Consider the following 21433-nt stretch of genomic DNA (forward strand, 5'->3'; position numbering starts at 1 on the left):
GAGGCTAAAGGGTCCTTTCCTTGGGTTGTGGAGTTAGAGTGAAGCCAGGTTGCGGCCTTGTTCGGGGCTCCCGGAGAAGCCAAGGAGGGCTGTCGGGGGGACAGGCGGCAGGAGGCTAAGCCATCCTCGGAGCAGCCTGGCTGCTGTTTTAGACATTTGCCCAAAGCCGGCCAGTTCCAATCCAGAAGACCTCTGGCCAAGCTTCCATGGTGGCCCTCCCCAGGGAAGGAGGGAGGCCTGTGCCCCAGGGGAGGAGAGGTCCTATGCGGTGGCACTGGGGACCACGAAACCCCCATGCAGGCTTAAGGGCCAGGGGCTGAGGGTCAGCTGAACAGAAGAGGAGCAGCCAGCAAATGACACTGGGCGCCTGAGAGAAGGGGGACCAGGACACTGGGTTCCGGGGGGTGGTATGGAAAAGGTCGCCTGGGACAGGGCTCCTGCTCCCCTCACCCCCACCGAAGTCGAGCCTCCCAGAGCTGCCCCTGTTGCTGTCCTTCAAGGAGCTCTGTAGTGACCTTCTGAGAGGGTTGGTAGTCAGATTACAGGCCAGTTTTGGCCAGGGGCTGCCAGCCTAGAGCAGGGGCCTCTGGGAACTGTAGTCCTGGGCCCGCGGTGGCAGAATACACAAGCATCCTCCACCAATTCCTGAAAACGGCCAGTGGTATGAGGTCTCCCTGTGACGCAGCTGCCGGGTCACTGGAGACCTCCCTCCCACTCGGGGCCACATATGGGTCAGGCTTCACAGCTGTGACCTCACCTGTAAAATGGGAGCCTCTGCACCTGGGACTTGACCACCACCACCCACTCATCTTCATGGCCGGGCAGGTATGGGACTGTCCCCAGTCCACTGCTCATGCCCCAGCCCCAGCACTGATTTGCTGTGTGACCTCAAGCAGGTTGCTTTCCTTTTCTGGGCCGCGAATGCCTTTATCCAATTTATACTCTCAAATGAGAATATAAATTCCTGCCTCCTCCAGCGGCTGCCTCCTCCTCTTGTGGAGGCGACTGGTTCCTGCTTTGTTCTTTGAGCAAAAGGGGCCCAGGGCTTTGCGCTATTTCAGAGATGCCTAGGCCTCCCTGGGCAGTGGGCTGGTGGAGAAGGACTGGGTGTTCTGGTCTGAGGACCAAGGAAGCAGGTCAGAGGCCTAGACAGCTGTAGGGTGCTGCCGAGAGCCTGCTTTCGGGGAAGGCCGAGCTGTCTTGGAGGACATTCTGAGCCACAGCAGACCCAGCCCTGGAGGGACAGTCTTAGTGGGGGGGCACTGCTCTCCCCTGCCCCCAGACGACATTACGGTGTTCATCTCCCATAGCTGCCATGCTTCAAAGTGAGAAAAAAGATCAGGAAAACACCCAAGTGTGCCTACACAGATGTAGCGGGAATATAGAATACTTGAAATTTCTCAGTATTTTCCAGTTTCTCCTTTTGGTCTTTTGTACGTTCTATTTCAGTAGTGTCTGGTGGCTCCCTCGTCTCTCCCGAGCTCCCGTCCTCAGGGCTCCCCGCCAGGGCTGTGCCTCTGCAGGGTTACCCACCCTCCGAGAAGCTGGTCTCTGGACTTGGCTAGCATCTGGGGCTGCTGGGCCTGGACCTGCTCTCAAAAGGCTGCTCTGAGCCAGGCGGAGTCTCCTTAGTGCAGTGCTCCCCAGGGCCTGCTACCTGTGCTGTCGCCCCACACCCTCACTGTGGCAGCGCCCTGGCCCCACAGCCCTTCTCTGCACAGTCCCCTAGTTGCCGACCAGTTTACTTTCCTGCCAGTAAAGACCTGCTCCAAAACCATTCCCAAATTCTCATCCTACTCCCCAAATGAATCCAATTTTCTTCCAGCTGGCTGGCTGTGATGCCCCTTCCTGTGCCTCAGCACTGTGCTTGCCCTTCCTTGGTGCTCAAGGGACCTGCTCAGCTGGGACTTAGCCTGTTTCTACTAGGAAACAGAAATTCCTTTTTTAAAGTAGGCTCCATGCCCAACTTGGGGCTTGAACTCACCACCCTGAGATCCGGAATCTCACGCTCTACCAACTGAGCCAGTCAGGCACTCAGCAATTACTTCTGATTTCTCCAACTACCTCCCTTGTGGGTCCCTTCCATCTTTGTTGTCCGTACCCCCCACTCAAGCAGTTTCCAGGCTTTTTCCAGAGGTGACAACACCCTGGGGCCCCTCCTTTTATTTTGCAAGCCCCAGCCTAGCAATGAGCCCTTGAAGGCTCAAACTGAGCCACCGCTTGTGTCCCCACGTCCTGTCCAATCCCTCACTCCCCAGTACCGCATGGGCAGATCAATCTTGAACCCTGGAAGCTCTTGATCAGCTTGAACAACAAGGTTATTTATGTCTAGGTTTCTGACCAGAAATCCTGCCTCCTTCTCTGGACCAATCTTGGGTTTCTCCGGAGCCCTAATGCTGACCTTTCCCAACTGGTATTCCTTTCACCAAGCAAGCTTGGGGGCAGGGAGCCAGCGCTGCGGGGCACAGAACAGTTAGGGTTGAGCAAAGGTTTCTTCCTCCACCCCAAGCGTCTCAAGGCGGGTGGGAAAGTGTTTCTCCTCCCCCCCTGCACTCGGCCACGAAGGCAGGTGCTCCAGGGACTTCTGAGGACCAAGCCTTCCTGCGGTCTCTCTTCCATCCCAGGGCCTGGAGCTGCTTGGAGAAAGGCCTGAGCCAGGGCGCCTTAGTTAGCCACTTTGTTACTCTCCAAAACCTTAACAAAAGCTGACGGCAGGGAGGGAGCTAGCACAGGAATGGAGCTGGCCCCAGGGGAGAGAGACAGAGGAGATAGCTGGGCTGTGGTTAAGTCATTTATTGATTTTATTTCTAAAACCCACATAGCGCCACTTTGCCTCTTCCAGAGCTTCAAAGAGCTAATTAACCGCCCAATGAGCCCACCAGGGAAACAGAGCTTGTGGGGGAAGCAATGAGGTGAAGCCAAGGTCAAAGAGGGTTGCTAGGCCCCAGGCCCTGCCCCCATCCCACCAGTTAAGGACAAAGAGAAAAGATCATTCTCTTCTTTCAGTCAACTGAAGTTTTGGGCTTGGTTAGGGAAACCCACTGAGCAGGACAGACATCTGGGACCCGGCCCACACAACTGGCTTTTGCTCCAGACACAGAGCAGTGGTCAGACCCCACCTGAAGATGGAAAGCAGCCCAGGCCAGATTTGGCCCCACTGGCCAGGTGCTGGGGGCGGCAGGAGCTTGCTGTCCCTTAACCTCCCCAAAGGAAGGAAACCTTCCCCAGAGGAAGGGCAGGCTCAGCGTGGCTCTCCCCTGGGAAGGAGCAGCACAGCAACCGCTGGGTCAGTCCTCATGCCTCCTGGAACCCTAACGTGGATTTTTTGGGTGCAAGAACCCAACAGCCTGAGACCCTCCACAAAGCAGCACTTACAAAGCACAAGTCGGGACACTTTCTTCTCCACCCCCACCCATCCCCAAAGCCGGCGGGGCTGGTAGGCTGCAAGTCACCCGCAGGAAAAGAAAAAGCCACTTGGCGGTTTTAATTTTAGCTCTCTGTGCCTGGCAGGCGGGATCAGTTGGCCTGACCTTTAGTGCTGATGCCGCCCTAGGCCCAGGGCCTTAGTCACGTGGCAGCTTCCAGACAGAGATCGCAACCAGAGCTCAGCAGATGTGGGGGGTCAGAACAACAGGGACCAGGGGACAGAGCAGTGATGGGGGTGGGTGGTTGTGAAGAACCCGGCTGTCAGCTGTGAACTAGTAAACAAGGTGGAGATGGGGGGACCACCCACACACTGGCTGCCACCAGGCAAAGCCACACACAGGGACGCAGGCGGGAGGCTCCTTAATGAACATCCCAGGGGTTCCCCAGAGAGAACGGGATGGCTGGGGCCAGGTGCTGAATGCAGGCAGGTGAGGGAACTCTGGAGCTGCTGCTGTGGTACAAGTCTGATAAGAAAAGAAAATAAAGAAACAGACCCAGAAAACCACACTGCTCTTTTATTCAATGGAACATCCCCCTTTAACGCAGTGTTGAATCATACACCGAAAAAAAAAGCCCAGAGAAATTTCTGCAGATAAACCAGTGAGGAGAACGCGCGTTATACATTCTTGTCAACATAATCACTCCACGAAGAGGGAAGGGAAGAAAAAAGCAGAACGAAAAACAAGGGGCTCGAACCCCTAGACACTGCAAAACATTCAGATGTTTGGGATTAAAATAAAATTTGAAAGGAAACCTTCCAGGAAGGAGAAGAACAAATGGAATCTGAGGCAGCTCAGGTGCTCAAGGAGCACAGAAAGGACTCTCCAGGATGGCAGACAAGCCTGAAGTGGCTTAGGCGGCCCTACCTATCACTGGCAGGGGTGCCAGGATGGGTGTCAGCCCCGGACCTGGAAATTAACCCACTACCCTATAAAGGTGGCAAAGACAAAATGTTACACTACAAAAAAACAAAAATCAACAACTCTGGGGTGGTCATGGCAACCTTGAAAATCTTAGAACCAAAGGCCCCTCTCCCCCCACAAACAGACTGACATTAATGGCCAAAGCTTGCGCCTAAAACCATTTGCTCCTTCCTCTCCTTGGGAAGAGAAGAACAAGGAATGGAGAAAAAGGAAAGGAATCTAATTGCAGCAGAAGATCGGGGAAGAGCATCTCCTTGGACGGAGTCTGAAGAAAGGAAGAGATAAGGAAACAACAAAGGAAAAAGAAAAAAATTAATAAAAATTTCACGATATGGAGCCAGCGTGTTCCGATTCCATCCACAAAAATAACTCAGGCTGCTTTGCCGAACCATCCTGTCCACCAGGGGCGCTGCTGAGGCTGTCTGCCTGGAAGGGTCACCAATGGGCGCGGAAAGTCCTCACTCTCATGGCTCGGGCCATCGCCGCTGCGGGGAGGGATCCTGGCGGCCCGGTTTGGGGAGAGGCAAAGGGAGTTGGGTGAGGAGAGAAAGAAGACAAAGAAGACACTCGATGCTACGGGGCGCCAGGAGAGCCCAAGCTGGCGCCCCTACTACCACCTGCCCGTTCCCAAGCGAGTCCTCAGTCGCTTGGCCCAGCCCGGTGCGTGCACACACACACATGCGTGCACACAAATCACATGCGTGCATCCCAATGTCTGGCTCCATATGGTGAGGTTCGGCGTGTGTTTAAACGAGACCAATTCTCTCTCTATATAATATATATTTTCTTAAAAAAACCGAGTCTAGTTCTGTGGTGGAGGCGGTGGGGGAGCTGGAGGCATCCCGAAGGGCGGCATGCCCGCCACCCCCATGCCCATCATGGTGACAAAGTTAGAAGGGTCCATGGGAGGCGGAGGAGGAGGGGGCGGGGCATACATCATGCCGGCGGAACCAGGCGGCGGAGGCGGCGGAGGGGGAGGGGCCCCGGGCGGCAGAGGCGGCTGGACCCCGGGGGGCAGGGGCACCATAGTGGGGTTGCCTTGCATCTGAGGGGCTCCTGGAGAAGCTGCGGCAGCCGCCTGCTGCTGTTGCCATGGCGGGATGGACCCTGTGCCAGCGCTCGTGGTGGTAGTCGTCGTATCTGGGGTGGTAAAGAAGCCCAAGGTCACACGCGCGGGGGCACACCGCGGCTCTCTGCGGCGGCTGCCTTGGGATGGGGGGGCGAGGGGCGCCTGCTCCTTGCTTGGCATGCGGTACGGTGGTGGGGGGCGGGCGGGCGGGGCTGTCCTGGTGATGGGGAGTGGAGGGGTGGGCAGGACTACCCTGGGGTCAGCCTCGAGGTCTCTGGGCTTAGCAGAGTAAGCCCTTTGTCACCAGTGCCCCTGGAAGGGCTGAGGGGAAGGTACCAGACACAAGAACCGGCTCTGACATCCCTCCGCCCATCCGCCGCCACCACCGAACGGCACATTCAACCTCAAGGCCACAGCTACTACCCCCCCAGCCCACTCCCATCCCTGCAGTCTCTCAGGCCCCAGTCACATCCCTCTCCGCAGCATGCAAGCGCCCTCCCCACCCAGGCCTCCCACACAGGCTCGGGGCGGCCTGAAGCCGGCGGCCGGCAGCCGGCAGCTCCCGCAGCCCAGCCAAACTGCCCAGCCGGCGCAAACCTGCACTTCTGGCACCCCACCTACAATGGCAGGTTCCCTCCAGGTCCCCCAAAACCACTCCCCAGACACAACCACGCCAAACATCAGCTCTCCTCCCCCAGACCGCCAGGGGCCACGAGGCCCTTTCCGTCTACACCCCGGGCAGAGAGCCGCGCTCCTCCCGGGGTGTCTGCCTGCCTCCCGGCGCCCGTGAGGTGCTCGCTCCTGCTCCTCTCAGCCCCACCTCCCCATCCCGCCCACCCCCACAGGCCCAAAATAGTGCACTCACTTTGCTGCCATGGCAAGGGGGTACTGGAAGCCATACTGCTGCTGGGCGGAGGGGGTGGCGGAGGCTGCTGCTGCTGCTGCTGCCATGGGGGAAGAGGACCAGAGGGAGGGGGCGGGGGCTGCCCACTGGGAGGCGGCGGCGGCGGCGGCATCATGCCCATAGGCGGCGGCGGCATCATACCTGCAGGTGTGCAGAGACAAGGTTGAGGCCTGGGCGGCGAGAGGCGGGGGAGAGGGACCCGGGCCGGAGACCCCACTCCCAGGTGCAGAATGAGCAGCCCAGAACGAGCAGGTGACGGGCCACATTACCTTTTCCTTGATGCAGGCGATAGACCCCAGAGCCCACAGGCGTACTTCCCAGGTACTGATCTTGATGGAAGGAAAGAGCAGGGACTTAGCAGGACATTTGAACTGGCCGGGAAAGATGCCCCCACTGACAGCTGATTCGGATCACACAGCTTGAAGCCATACAATACCCTAGTATGACGACGGTTCTGGAACCCTGCCTTTAAGAGGGAGGACTGTGTCTAACCCCACACAGAAACCACTTCCTAAATCACGATGAAGTCTTGCTCCTTCTGGAGCCCCAGCCTTGGCAAGAGATCTGGTGCGATATCCAGCCACTGTGGGAGCTGCTTCCGGTTCACAGCAACCAGGTATCACCCTTGCTTATCCCAAAGCCCCAAGGTTTCTGGTCTGACACTTACTTACCCATTGGAGGAGGGCCATGATGCCCAGGTGGGTGGGGGCCCTGGTTCATCGGTGGTGGAGGCGGCTGCATCCAAGGGGGTGGGGGTCCGTTAGGGTTGTGCTGCATGGGATGTCCACCGTGCCCACCTGTCAGGCTGGGTAACGGGTGTGGGAAGCTGTGGGGGCCACCTCCAGGCCCACCAGGACCACCTCCGTGCATGCCATGGTAGGGCCGACTTTCTGAAGGACCGGAATTCATCCAGGGTGGGCGGCTCTGGGTGGTGGACATGAGAGACTACGTGAGAGCATTTCCCGCCGATGTCCCGGCCTGCTCCCCCTGGTGGCAACACTGCCCTTCCGGCTGTGCCAAGAGGACCAGGAAACACGCAAGGACAGGATCTTCCTAAAGTGAAAGATCCCTGAATATCCTGACACCCGGAAGAACAATGTTGCCAGCCATGTCTGTCAGTGTGCTCTACCCAAAGCACCTGGCCATAGCTCCCAATCTCTGCGGAAGAGAATGGGGGGGCCAGACCCTAAGAACCAGCCCCAAAACTCACCGGAGGCGGTGGGTTGTTGGCAGGAGCAGCAGGCCGAGGTGCACTGGCCAGAGGCGTGGTGGCGGGCCCAGAGGAGGAGCCCACGGATGCTGGCACGGGCGCTTCGCCCAGTTCGGCCATGAGGGACAAATATTCTTTATCCATCCGTGCTTTATCCTGAGCTGACTGGGGGTCACCAGGCCTGAAAGTGGGGTAAGGTACGTGAGAGAGAGAGGAGGGGGAAAAAAAATTCATTATTAAGAAGGAAAGTTCTATCCTGAAGAACTGACAAGGAGTTTAGAGAAATTCAATCATCCTTTTTAACTGTTCCTCAATATAGTAAGTCCTCAGTTCCATGCCCAGCTCTGCATCTGGGAGACCACGTGGCTTTCCGCCGCAATAGAGAAGACGGAGAGCACCCAGCCAGCCACACGAGCCAGGAAAGCACAGGCTCTTCCAAAGAGAAAACTTTCATCAAACCCTACATTCCCAGTTTGAGGGCAGAAAAGTCTATGCAAGACTAGAACATCTGCCAGGTTTTCCAAGAGAGAAAAAAGCAAAAATATGTTGCTATCAAGGGCTGGTTCAAAAATGGTCAAAAATTCAGATGACTTCTGAAACCAATCCTAAGCAGCAAAAGATAGTTAATATGAGCCCCAATGGACACATTTATACTCAGGATGGAAATTTCTAGTTTTCCTGAACTCAACATGATCCACAAAATATAGCACAAAATACGCACAAGCTGCTTCTAGTCACCCTTGGCTTTAAACATCACACTATTACAGACCACACTCACAGAAAGCAAGCTGCTCTCGGGGCCAAAAGTTAACAGCAACCAACCGACACGCTCAAGAAATGTCTTGAGCACCATGGGCTACCAAGAAGCCACAAGCCCAGGCCCTCACCTTTGGAATTTGCAATCTGAAGCAATGTGTCCAGCCCCTCCACACTTGGTACACACTGTGGTGTTGGTAATGCTGCGTGTCTCTGAGCTCTGCCAGGGTCTTAAGATTCTGTCACGGAAGAGGGGGGAAAAAAGTCACCTCAAGGGCTATGGCCAAGCTTCCTCCTTCCACAAGTTCTTCAGGTTTTCACCCTGTCTACTCCAAACCAATCACACACCTGTTATCATCTTCCCGAAGGGTCCCATTCAAGCGAGCCAACTCCCGAAGCTGCATCTTCCGTAGATCATTCTGGTCCTCAGGGGTCTCGATACCCTGCTTCAGGATGTTTCTTATCTAGTGGAGATGCAATGGGCAGTTACATCAAGCGCTGGGACCACCACTAAGTTCCTAGCAAGAAGCTCCCTCTCTGGTTGCCTCACCTGCTCCACAGCTTTCTTCACATTCTCCATGGTGTTGGCAGTAACTAGGGCATGAAGCGGCTCGTCTTCTCCAGGCAGCATCTGGCCATCTTTTCGGCCAACTTTCCCTTCTTTGACAGACCCTTTCCCTCGGATCATAATCTTGGCATTACACTCCTTCTCTATGTTTTTCAAGGTGTTCCCTCTATCAGGGGCAGAAAAAAAAGAGTTGACAGACTTGACAAGCAAGTTCACATGCCTGAGCGGACAGAGCAGGCTGATCACACTGGCAGGAAACTGTGAGTGCAGAGAGTTGGGGTTTCCCACCAAGAGCTCCGTGATCTCTAAGGACAGCCACACCAATCCTCAAGATTTGAGCTCTCTGCAGTAAAACGGGGTCAAAGAGATTTTCTCACAGAAAAGTGTGAACACCCACCCGAAACAGGAGGATAAGCCATCAATGGCACCCAGCTGGGCCTAGGACTGATACCACTCATAGTTTCTTAGAAATCAATATCCCATAGGGTAGCAGTTACTCACCTGGGCCCAATCAGCAGCCCCACAAAGTTGATTTCTGGATATTCATCTTGTGGAATCATGACTTTATCGCTCACCCGTGTCGCTGGAGGTCTAAAAAAGACAAGGCTCACAGACTCGGCATAGTTTTCAGAGAGGACACAACCCAGAGCTCTTCCAAAACCAACCTCACTACCACGTATTAACCACACATGATTTGAGGTTAAGAGGTGCGACATTACTACCAAAACAATTCTACTTGTACAGAGGACATGTGACCTGTACCAATCCTTGGCCTGGACAACCCACCCCTCTGCTTACTTGTAATCTGCAGGTGGCTTGAAATCAGGGTTGAGGGCAACCATCTCGGTGATGAGGTTGTGTCGCTCCTCTTCAAGCTTTTTGCGGGTGCGGAACTCGCGGGTGTTAAGCCGCTTCCCCTCACTATTGTAGATGGGCTCAGGGGAAGGGGACCTGTGGGAAACAGATCACCGTTACTGCTCTGCCTTCACTTTTCTCATCCCACATGGGCTAAAATTAGTCTTCCCCAGCCCCTCTGCCTCTCAGACCCTAACACAACACTCTTCGGAGGAACCGACCATAACGTGTGCTACTCAAGATCGTGTGGAATGGGGAGATGAAAGCTGGCTTAGCATTAGGGGGACTGGGGTGTGCGTGAGAAAGGAAAAAAAAAGGTCTTGCTTCTAAGTGTTGAGAAGAAAAAAGTCTGCCCCGCTGGGGGAAAATATCTGGACTGTAGATGGCAAGGACAGTATCATCCTTGAGTTTTCTTGCCAAATATGTATTTTTCATTAAAAAAACAAAAAACAAAAAACAAAAAACTATACAGTATTACAACTTTATGAACCACGGAAACCCCAAGTTTAGGTAAAACATGAACTCTTGCAGAGCTCGTGCCCTATCAGGAAGAGTGTCTGCACCCCTGCCACATAGTAAGGATGAGCTCTTCAACCCAATGCCACTGGGACTCAAGGCTGCTGCAGCTACTTGGCCCCACAATGGAGAGAGATGGTTCAAGGCTTCGTCTCTGCTTTTCCTTCAATGGCCTGGCTGGCTGTGTCCAAGGCCCAGGAGTCAACCTGTTTTCTGGCTGTTCGAGGTTGGGGAGTCTGGGTAGAGAAAAACGTTAACGTGCTAAAGCAGCGTCTGCTAGAGGCTGCAAATACAGATTTGGTCAAGTACTTGTCTAAGGTCTGGACCTGCAAACGGCAAGGGGAAAACCTAGGATTCTCCACCAATGTTTACAAGTCCAGAAAGCAGATTTTCTCTCTCTCATTTTTTTAAGGAGTAAAATGCTGTTGCTACAAGTAAAAAATAGTAATGATAAAATGGTCAGTTTACCACAGCTGGATTTTGCGGTAATAAAAAAAGAGAAGTTACGCTCCTAGAATTCTGAGTTGAGATTACAAAAAGGACCATAGCTTGATATTCTGAATGAAAATTTAGTAGCAGCTGCAAGAAGGGAAGAGACCATGTGGATCAGGTTATTAAAAAAACATCCTGAAAGTAGTCAAGACTCCTACACCCTTGGTTTAGTTGAGAGAACCTTGCCTAGTTGGAGAGCAAGGACTGAACTCGGCTGCTCCCACTGTCTTCAGCCTAAAGGGAACCATGTCATACCACGTTACACACACGATGGAATAAAAGGTCAGGTTTGTTCATGGCTAATGACGGCTAAATGACACCTCCGTTTCTAGCATTTATATAAACTGTTAACACAATCCAGTAATAGTGAACAAAAACAAACATACCCCAGCTCATTAGATCATTAGACTATCATCTTATACATTTAAGTCTACAAGGTATTTTCGTAACATTTTTAACTGTGCAACTTAAGCAACATCAAAATAGCATAGTGGCTTAATATTGAGAATACACCTTCTTAGGAAATAACCTTAGTAAAGGTACGAAACCCATGCAGTTCCCTCCAACCTGGGCTCAAAAGCAAAACCAATCAGGCATTAGGCCCTCTTTCAAACTGAATACAGGGAGAAAAAAAACTCCTCTGATTTGATTTCTGACATGACTGACATTTCTAATTCCCACCCCGTAGCTGTCTAGAATTAAACATTTCTGGCTAATCAACAAAACAAGGTTTACCAGTACCAAATTGGTCACTTAAAAGCCTCACAAAACAGTTTAATCTCTTCCCAAATTGTTGATGTGAAAAGGCAAAAGCTAATATTCTAGAGGTTAGATTGGCTCAACTTCTTCACTTCAAATCGTATATATCAACTAAACTCTAATCCTGTTTCTCCAGAAAGCAAAGGTTTGTTAAAAATTCAACCTTTTGAGAATTGCCTGGTAACCTGTTAGACATTATTATTAAAGGGAAAAGGGCCAAAAATGCACTATACAGTTGTGGTCTACAACCTACAATGCAAATCTTTGGGGGGGGGGAAATATGTATTTATAAAACACAACACATCCCTCCAACCGAAATCTACAGGTAAAAAATTTACTAAATTTCATTAAGTAAAATTATAGAGCCCATATGGAGAGATTAAGTTAACTTGTTCCCTGCAAAGGGCGGCAGAAAGATGCATAACTGTGTGGCTTCTAAAACCATTACATCATCTTCCTGATTTAACAAGCCATTAACTGGGTAATAAAAACTAAAAACACTACTTTTTAAAGTGAAAATATTTTCAATTATGCTGCATGCATTAAGCACAATTTCACAGAGAGGGAGGCATGCTGCCCTCATTAAATGGACCAGATTTTAGCTGTTCAAAGTTCAACCAGCTAATTCCTGGTTAAAAAGTTCATTTTCCTCAGACTTTTTCCTTTTCAAAGGTGAGAGAAATTATAAACTGAAAGGATGTGACCACAGTTGTTTGAAGACCACACTCTTTAAAAAAAAAAAAAAAAAAAAAAAGTGATTTGGGTTGGGTGCTAGCCTTCCCAAAACAGGCGAGAATATTCTGGCCCCTCCCAATACCCCCAGGCAATGGCCGAGGCAGGAAAATTCACCGGCAGTGAAGGAAGCTGGTTAGAAATCTCACCTATTTTAAAACCATCTCAAAACCAGGAGCAGGAGACTGCAGCAAAGAGCTAACCAGACCGAGCTTCTGGTCTGCTCAAACTCAGTGATGCTCAAAAAGTATTCTTAATCCCTGCCCCCGTGTACCTGTGAGAAAAGCTCTACCCCCTCGGCTTTCAACCCAAGCAGTTACTGAAAAGGCTGGTTACCGGGCCACCTCACTGTCCCTACAGGCGGGTAAGTCAGGTGGAAATCTGCATATGCTTACCAACTGGAAACCAGGTGTGCATTTTCCCGTAACTTTTTATTCTGCTAGTAATTAAGTTCCACTCCAATTCTCTAACTGACCACTGACCATACAGACTGCTACCCAAACCCTAGGCCCCAGAATGGTCAGAGTATTACCAGTCGACTCACTAGGATTTCATTGAACTGACACAATATGTTGCCACCAGTAAAACGTATTGAGAAAAAGGTAAAAGCGTTACTGTCAGCTGGTTAAAACTGTTTCCCAACCTGTCCTCAGGGTTAGGGGGGATGCCCAGGTCTCCTGTGCGCAGTTTACGAGTCAGGTCTTCTATCTGCAGTTGCACTGGAAGAAACCAGGTTAGGAAAGAAAAAAAAAGGATGGAAAAAAGACAATGTTACCAAAAAACATCTCAAATCTCAATAACAAGCATGAAGAACTCGGAGACTTTGAAAGGGTCGATTGATCAGTGAACACATTGAGGCAACCCCCAGCCACCTACCGGCAGGAGTCCACTTATATCTACAGGGATTTTTCACTTCAAAATGGTTATCACTTAAGGAAGCAAACAGTTTGCTGGAAGAGGGGTTAGCGGTATAGACTGTCCCCTAAGGCTAACATCACCAGGAGTCTCACCTCTCCCACCCCGCCATGGCCTGCTAGACAATTGGCACCCAGAACAGACCATGTTGTCATTGCCAACACCCTGTTCCCAACCAAATTACTATGAGGGCAAGACTCTTGAGAGTTTATTTTTCTTCATTAAATATTAAGCACAGCCCCAAATGAAACCCAATTAACATGGGACAAGGAAAAATACCAGCTGAGCAAAGATCATTTTCATTGATACCAGGTTCAAAATTCCTTAAACATTTAAGACATATAATAACCAGTTCGACACCTCTTCAAAAGCCCGTTATACACACTCTTTCTGTACAACCAGATCCATATTATTAAGGATCTCCCGATACTTGTTGCTCTTATTCCAGTCTGAGGTGACAATCCATATACCTTAATTAAACAAGTAACCGTGAAACGTTAAGAAGTCTGTTCTCAGACTTGCTCCTCACGAGGGAGTAAAAGTAAGGGATGTAGAAAATAGAAAGTGTGGGTCAAGGACAGTGTGTGTGGCCCTCGGACCTTGACAAAAGGAGGCTGTATATGAAAGAGAGAGGGTTTCACCAAAGTTCAGTGACTCCAGGGAAATGCTACCCCGGTGACTTAAGATAGTGGCAACTGTAGAGCCAGATCACGGCCTTCAGCGCTGAAGAACCACCTGTTTTCTTACCTTTGCAGCATCTGAGAGTTGTGAGCAGGCACCTCTAGTGAGGGCAAGTCTTACTGGGTTGGGTTGGGTTAAAGCTGAGCTGGCTCCAAAATAGGATTACTGCAAGTCTAACCCCAGATAGCATTCTAATTTTAAATATATCTCACAGGGCTATACCACACACCATTCCACTCCAAAGAACTGGAAACCCACATTCACATCAAGAGAAGATAGTGGGGATATTGTACAAAGCAAGTGTGTACCGTGAGAGACAGAATTAAAATACATGGCTCACTAACCTCTTCTATGCCAGAAAATTTCTGACTTGACAGTAAGTACTAAGGTCAAGAACTCAAGGTGGAAGTCAGCTTCATGGTGGCAGGCATGAACTGTAGGGGTGTGGGGTCTGACCCGAGGAAACAGCTGGTACTTCAATCAAAAGGATCGTTCGTTCTTGGATCTGAGATCTACACTGGCCTTTGGCTCTTTCCACTTTGGCTTATAGCTAGAGCCCTCAGGGCTCAGTACATTAACTCCCTGCACAGGAAGAGGACTGGAGACCTAGAGAGTAAGTCTGTTTTGCCCCCTAAGCCTGCGTGTGTTCTTGGAAAGTCATTCCACTAAGGACATTTCCACAAGGTTGTAAAGAGCCAGGCCGATCTAATGAGACAAGGGGGTGGGTGGAAGTAAATTGGAACAGCGGGGAAAGAAGAAATATTAGTACTATGAAAACAACATAAACCATTCCAACACCTCAAAACCTCTCAGCAATACGATCCTCAAGAGTAACACATGCCAGCCTTGAAGCTTTTTATCTGTGAAGGGTACAGCCTCAGAGGCCTAGGCGGCCTTTGCCCTAATTTACTCCAAAGGGATTGTTTATTTAGTTAGGAGGAAATGTTTAGCAAGTGAACTTTTTGGAGACAGCTGCAGATACATGAATAAAGGTGAAACTTGCATTAAAAACCTTGTATTTAAAAAAAAAGGTAATTTTGAGGTTAACTTCATTTACACTGTGGATAATTATCGTTAATTCTTGAAATATCGCAACAGTTAAGATCCTTTATCCTACCACTCATTCCATATCCAAATAGTACCCCTTTCCCAGTGGAGTTCTTTGACAATAAATAGTAAAAGAGCCCTCGTTTTAAGACAGCTCTCCAAAGACCAAACCAGAAAAGATGCTGAAGGAAAGGTTAAATTCAACAAAATGGTAAAAAGGGGCGCACTGTTCAACACTTTCAGGACCACTCTTTGATTAAACTGAGTTTTTCTTTTCAGAAAGTACCTATAAAAAGTAAAAGACCACATTTTGAAGGGGAGGGAGGAATGTAAAATGGTGAAAGGCCATGCTGTGAAAAAGGTACTTAGTTTATAATACCTGCAGTGTTCTCCACTGGGGCCGTGTCCAGAGAGGCAGAAGACACTCACCTCACCAACTGGCAATGAGCAGCAGCTGAAAAGGGCGGGTGGGGTGGGGTGCTAGACTGGGGACTGCCCTCACTAAGGGGGTCCCTCTACCTTCCTGGCACTCATGGAGAACACTGCTATTACGGAACAGACCAGAACAAGGAGCTTGAAATGCAGGACTTAAGAGAGTAAAAACTCATGGGTTATGTTACAGTCGTGAAATTACACCTGACCATACCTCACCTTAAAAGAACAAGACTTTATGGTCTCAAACTCAAGACACATTAAACGTTGTTCAGAATAAACCGTTAACCATCTGAAAACGTATTTGGATGCAGAACGTGTATTTACCTATGTAAGCTCTTTCTTGTTCCCGAGTAAGTCCAGGGGGGATGACTGTCGGCATTCCTGGAATCACTGTCTTCTGTTCCATGGTATCTTGGTTCCAGCGGCTCCTCTTTCGCTTCTTACTTGGGAAGTCTAAAGGCAGATAAAGTCCATCAAATGCAAATATAAACCAGCAAATTAACTACCAACAGGCAGTTGAGGATACTTATGGGACTAGACACAACCTCCGCAGACTGGGAAAATGAGAACTTGACCTAAAATGTAAATGGCAAAAAATGAACACAAACCGGAGAAGTCAGAGACAAACGGCCACCACAAGGCTACCTGGTTCTGGAACCGAAAAGGTAACATTTCACATTTGTAACACATATCCAAGAAAACCGCAAAGTATGTGAACAAGCAAATACACCTTCATGCCTGAAGTGTCAGAAACGTGACATCAACCATGATTGTGTGAAAAGCCCCAGCGGAGACAAGGTATACTGAATACTCAGACCTTGGTAAAGCAAGACCCGGGAAATTGCTGTTTCTTCTCACCTCCGCTCCCCACCAGTCACCTATCCAAATGGGCCAGAACACAACCAAACCTATGATTTACTAAGTGAAAAAGCCCAGTTCTTCAACAAGATCACTTTTTTTCTTCAGAAATTTAACCGAGATAAGGATTCAATTTTCCTGGCCAACTAGGCAATTAACATCTGAACTCCTAGAGAATGTATCAAAGTCCGACAAACAGAAATGCATACAATAGCAGCCAAAGTCTCCTCCGAATCAGAGGCATAAACTCCCTACACATTCTGGTACCCACGTCAGTTATAACTGCCCCCCCACCCGGAAAGCCCCAACAAGAGAAGGCTTATCAGACTTCTCGAAGATAAATGGAGATATGGAAAAAAATTCCTTCCTCCAGAAGTGAATCGGACCCAAACACGACCTGAGAATTTTCGACCTCTTTATTTCATCGTAGTGAAAACCTTGCCTTACTATAGAGGAAAAAAAGCTACAGTTGCTACTTTTCTGCTTTTTGGACTTATCTAGAAACAGGAAGGAAGTGCTCCACGTCATCAGTAGACCCTTTCACGCCCTCCTGACATGCACACCCACCACCCCGTCCACCGAGTCAACCCACTGGACACCCCTCTTCTATACCAAGGTCCAGCGAGCCACACAGATCCCCGCCAAATTAGAGTCGGGCCGCAAAGCGCGGCCGCCACACTGCGCCTGCGCCTCCGCTCTCTGCCCACCCCACCCCCCATCCCAGCGCGCGTGCGCACTCGGGGCCCGAGAACCGGGCCGCGCGCCCCGTGGCGCCTCCGCCCGGGGCCTCCCCGTGCGCGCGCGCGCCCCTGCCGCGTGCAGCCGCCGTCGCCGCCGCCGCGCACCCCTCAGGCGGCCGGGCCCGTCCGCGCGACGCCTCTCGCGCTCTCTCGGCCCGACTCACCTCCTCCGCCGCCGGCCGGGCCCGGCTGCTGGTCCTGACGGGGCGGCTGGGGTGGCGGCGGCTGCGGCGGCGACACGCGCTGGTAGAGCGGCGGCGGAGGGGGAGGCTGCGACGGCGGGTACGAGGAGCCCGGGGAGGGCGGCGGCGGCGGCGGCTGCTGGGGAGGCGGGGGCGGCGGCGGTGGCGGCGGCGGCAGCGCCGCGAAGGGGAAGGCCGCGGTCAAGGCCCCCACCGAGCCCACGGGCGGGGGTGGCGGCGGCCCGGGCACCAGCAGCCCCGCCCCAGGCCCGGGAGCAGGCGGTGGCCCCGGCTCGAAGCCCCCTTTGGGCCCGGAAAGGGGGGGGAGGCCGGGGGGGCCCAGCTTACCCAGCGGCGTGGCGTTCGCTCCGGTCGCCATGGCGCCCCCGGGGACCGGCACTGGCGGCTCCTTTTAGGCGGCGGCGGCGGCTTCTTCTTCTTCGCGAACCTTCCGGGGGGAGGGGACCCGACTGCGCTGCCGCGGAGCGCGCCGAGCCCGTCCTCTCACGCGGCGGGCGGCGGCGGCGCGAGACGCACAAAGAGGGAGGAGAGAGGGCGCCGCGGGGGCGGGCCGGGGGCGACGGGTCCGAGGCCTGGATTGGGCCGAGCCAAGGCAAGAGGGTCGGAATCGGCGGCCTGCGATTGGTGGAGCCTTAGCCCTCCTCGATGCACGCTGGGATTGGCCGGACCGTTAGGCCAAGCGAAGAAATGGCGGCCGAGCCTGGCGAGCTGGGAGGTGGCGCTGCGCGCACTTCATTTGTTACTGCGCGAACTGAGCTCGGAGTCCAGAAAGGAGGGGGATAGGGTGGGGCAAACTGTGACGTGAGACCAACGGGCTTTCTCATTGGCTGACGCTGGTTGAGTCCAGCATTCTCGGTTGCGTTGTAGTGTCATGGGATTGGCTGTCGCTTGTTCGATTTTTTTTTTTCCTCTACTCCCCTCCCACGGGGAGCATCTTCGCTGGGATTTAGCTAGAGGTCGCGGCGGTAGCCAGGCCGAACGAGATTTGCCGCCGGGGAGGAGTGGAGCAGGGCGCGCATGCGTAGACGGGTCAAAGCTTCCTCTCCGCCCTTCGCTTCATGGTCGACCCCAAGGTATGGCGCGGAAGCCCTAAGTGACGTCAATTCTCGATTCCCATGGTAACCCGGAACCGAGGGACGGGGGAGGGGCCGGCGCGCGTCCGTAAACCGGATCCGTTGACGCGCCGCAGGTAAAAAGGGACTTCCTGTTTTCTTTAAAAAAAAAAAAAAGGAAGAAAAAGTAAAAGGTGTAAAATAGTCTTTGTGAAGGATCAAAGCAATATCTGAGCCTGGAGAAGAACACGTAATCTTAGGCAGAAAACAATATAAAGTCAATTCCAACATTAACTTACAAATACATTACATTTCCATTAAAATCAACTGGATTGGGGGTTGATTACATCATCTTAAAGTCATATAATTTTGGATATAGTAGGGGCGCCTGGGTGGCTCAGTGGGTTAAAGCCTCTGCCTTTGGCTCGGGTCATGATCTCAGGGTCCTGGGATCGAGCCCCGCATCGGGCTCTCTGCTCGGCAGGGAGCCTGCTTCCCCCTCTCTCTGCCTGCCTCTCTGCCTACTTGTGATGTGTCTGTCAAATGAATAAATAAAATCTTAAAAAAAAAAAAAAAGCAACATCCTGGGTGCCTGGGTAGCTCAGTTGGTTGGCTGTCTGCTTAAAAAAAAAAATTTTTTTTTTTTTTTAAATAGTGGGGAAACTTGTGAACGAGATTGAAAAGGAACTTGCTTTTCAAACAATAGGAACATACAAGACATGATAATGACACAAAGTGATTTTGTTGTGGGAATAGAGACTGGAAATAGATTCCCCATATGTAAGTAGATTCAGTAAAGAAGAAATTGAGCTAACAAATGGTATAGGGTCCTGAATTAAACAATAAAACAGACCTAGAATGCTATGTAGGCTACTGTCAGGATCATCTAGAGGTAGAGACTTAGGAAAACAAGAAACTGAGAGTAATAAAAGATATACTTGATCACCAAAGAAATTAAAACTATGATAAGGGGGCCTGGGTGGCTCAGTTGGTTAAGCGACAGCTTTCAGTCAGTCCTGATCCTGGAGTCCCAGGATCTGAATCGAGGCCTGCATTGGGCTCACTTCTCCCTCTGACACTCCCCCTTCTCATGCTCGGTAGCTCCATCTCAAATAAATAAATATTTTTTTTAAAACTGTGTGATAGGGGCCCCTGGGTGGCTCAGTGGGTTGAGCCTCTGCCTTCAGTTGGGGTCATTTCGGTTCGGGTCATGGTCTCAGGGTCCGGGGATCGAGCCCCACATCCGGCTCTTTGCTCAGCGGGGAGCCTGCTTTCCCCTCTCTCTCTCTCTCTGCCTCTCTACTTGTGATCTCTCTGTCAAATAAATAAAATATTTTGAAAAAGAAAAAAATTAAAAACTGTATGATAAAAGTCAACAGACAGTAACACATTAGGAAACTATACTTGCCACACGTGATAAAGAGCTAATATGCAGGGCACCTGGGTGGCTCAGTGGGCAAAAGCCTTTGCCTTTGGCTCAGGTCCTGATGCCAGCGTCCTGGAATCAAGCCCTGCATCTGGCTCTCTGCTCAGCGGGGAGCCTGCTTCCACCTCTCTCTCTGCCTGCCTCTCTGCTTGTCAAACAAATAAAAATCTTTAAAAAAAAAAACAAACAAACTAATATGCAAATAAGTCTTAAAAACTAGTTAGAAAAAAAGACAAAAACAATGGAAAATGAGCCAAGACTGAATAGGCTAGTCTCAGAAGAGCAAATCCAAATAGCAAAAAAAAAAAAAAAAAAAAAAAAAACGAGAAACCGCACCAGCCCCCGCCCTCTGCAGGGAAATGCAAATTAAGGTGATAATGAGGAATCTCTTTATATAACCATCAAAATAGCAAACAACAAATGTGCTAACACTACTGAGAATTTCTTTTTTGGAAAGCATTCTGTCATCTATTAAAACTATCCCTTTCAAGAAAAATTAAAAATAAGTGCTTTCAATATATTAGCCCCACTTCTGGGAATCTGCCCCAACACAAGGCATGCGATTATGTAATGTACTGCGTTCATGGTCTTCTACTGCCTTTACTGTAGCACTCTCTGTAGTAGTGAAAACCTTGAAACAAAGTGAGTTTCCTTTAATAAGTGAAGGGTTAGGGGCACCTGGGTGGTTCAGTCGTTAAGCGTCTGTTTCGGCTCAGGTCATGATCCCAGGGTCCTGCGATCCAGCCCCTCATTGGGCTCCCTGCTCACGGGGAAGCCTGCTTCTCCCTCTCCCACTCCCCCTGCTTGCGTTTCCTCTCTCCCTGTGTCTCTATCAAATAAATAAATAAATAAATCTTAAAAAAAAAAAAAAAATAAGTGAGGGGTTCAGCAAACTGGAATCCCTAACCAGGATTATTAGGCAGACTTGAAAATCTTAAAAAAAAAAAAAAAATCAGTTAATTCATACCAAGAGGGACTTCTGTGCTGTCATTAGATAAGAAAAGCAGAGAAATGTATATTCCATGATTTTGTTTCTGTAAAACCCCATGTATCTGCGAATGTGCATGTCTGCATTTGAGGACAGACAAAGCTATAGGAGGGTATACAGCTTATGTTATTAGTGAGGACCTTGGAGAGGAATCAGGTTACCTGGACATTGTTCAGTACATTTTAAGAACTCAATGTATTTTTATTTTTATTATTATTTTTTTATTTGACAGATCAAAGTAGGCAGAGAGGGAGGCAGAGAGAAAGAGAGAGGGGAAGGGACGCCTGGGTGGCTCAGTTGGTTGAGCGGCTGCCTTCAGCTCAGGTCATGATCCCTGTCAGCATCCTGGGATCGAGTCCCACATCAGTCTCCTTGCTCCGCAGGGAGCCTGCTTCTCCCTCTGCCACTCTATCTGCCTGTGCTCTCTCTCCCTCTCTCTCTCTGACAAATAATTAAATAAAATATTTTTTAAAAAGAGAGAGAGAGAGAGAGGGAAGCAGGCTCCCTGCTGAGCAGAGAGCCCAATGCTGGACTCCATCCCAGGACCCTGGGATCATGGCCTGAGCTGAAGGCAGAGACTTTAACCCACTGAGCCACCCAGGCACCTCTTTTTTTAAAAATGTGCTTCATGGGGCTCATGGCTGACTCAGAGCACATGACTCTTGATCTCAGGGTTGTAAATTAGAGCCTCATATTGGGTGGAGAGATTACTTAAAAAAGAAAAATCTTGGTACCCCTGGGTGGTTCAGCCAGTTAAGTGTCCAACACTTGACTTCTGCTCAGGTCATGATCTCAGGGTCATGAGATCAAGCCCAGCACTGGGCTCTCCACTCAGCAGGGAGTCTGCTTGAGGATTCTCTCTCCCTCTGCTCTGCCCC

At 50.8% G+C, this 21433-nt stretch overlaps 1 protein-coding gene and 1 non-coding gene across 11 annotated transcripts; both read right to left on the minus strand.

Moving 5' to 3' along the window:
- Positions 1 to 1959: 1959 nt before the first annotated feature.
- TRNAR-CCG lies at positions 1960 to 2032 on the minus strand. Its single transcript has one exon. It is a non-coding gene; the product is annotated as a tRNA-Arg (tRNA).
- Positions 2033 to 3923: 1891 nt separating this feature from the next.
- SF1 (splicing factor 1) lies at positions 3924 to 17803 on the minus strand. Of its 10 annotated transcripts, none has more exons than XM_044259604.1 (14): positions 17051 to 17802; positions 15613 to 15741; positions 12854 to 12929; positions 9655 to 9807; positions 9358 to 9447; positions 8839 to 9022; positions 8637 to 8752; positions 8420 to 8527; positions 7533 to 7713; positions 6994 to 7267; positions 6592 to 6651; positions 6284 to 6463; positions 5285 to 5489; positions 3924 to 4849 (listed from the first exon to the last, which is right to left on the minus strand). In XM_044259604.1, exons 1-14 carry the CDS (start codon positions 17445 to 17447, stop codon positions 4720 to 4722), a joined length of 2283 nt encoding a protein of 760 aa, XP_044115539.1. In that variant the 5' UTR covers positions 17448 to 17802; the 3' UTR covers positions 3924 to 4719. The 10 variants fall into 10 exon arrangements, with proteins under 10 accessions (XP_044115539.1, XP_044115543.1, XP_044115542.1 ...); XM_044259608.1 differs by having other exon boundaries at positions 6994 to 7246; positions 17417 to 17798; XM_044259607.1 differs by having other exon boundaries at positions 17417 to 17797.
- Between the last annotated feature and the right edge of the window lie 3630 nt (positions 17804 to 21433).

This window comes from Neovison vison, chromosome 7 (assembly GCF_020171115.1).
Source record: "Neovison vison isolate M4711 chromosome 7, ASM_NN_V1, whole genome shotgun sequence".
In the NCBI taxonomy this organism is placed as follows: Eukaryota; Metazoa; Chordata; class Mammalia; order Carnivora; family Mustelidae; genus Neogale; species Neogale vison.

Excerpts from the sequence above, each read along its gene's own strand:
- SF1 (XM_044259603.1), bottom strand. The coding sequence starts at position 17,447 with ATGGCGACCGGAGCGAACGCCACGCCGCTGGGTAAGCTGGGCCCCCCC. Across the intron at positions 9,023-9,357 it reads GGGCTGCTGATTGGGCCCAG|AGGGAACACCTTGAAAAACA; the intron begins GTGAGTAACTGC and ends TGCCCCTGATAG. Across the intron at positions 5,490-6,283 it reads CCCCTTGCCATGGCAGCAAA|ATACGACGACTACCACCACG; the intron begins GTGAGTGCACTA and ends TTACCACCCCAG.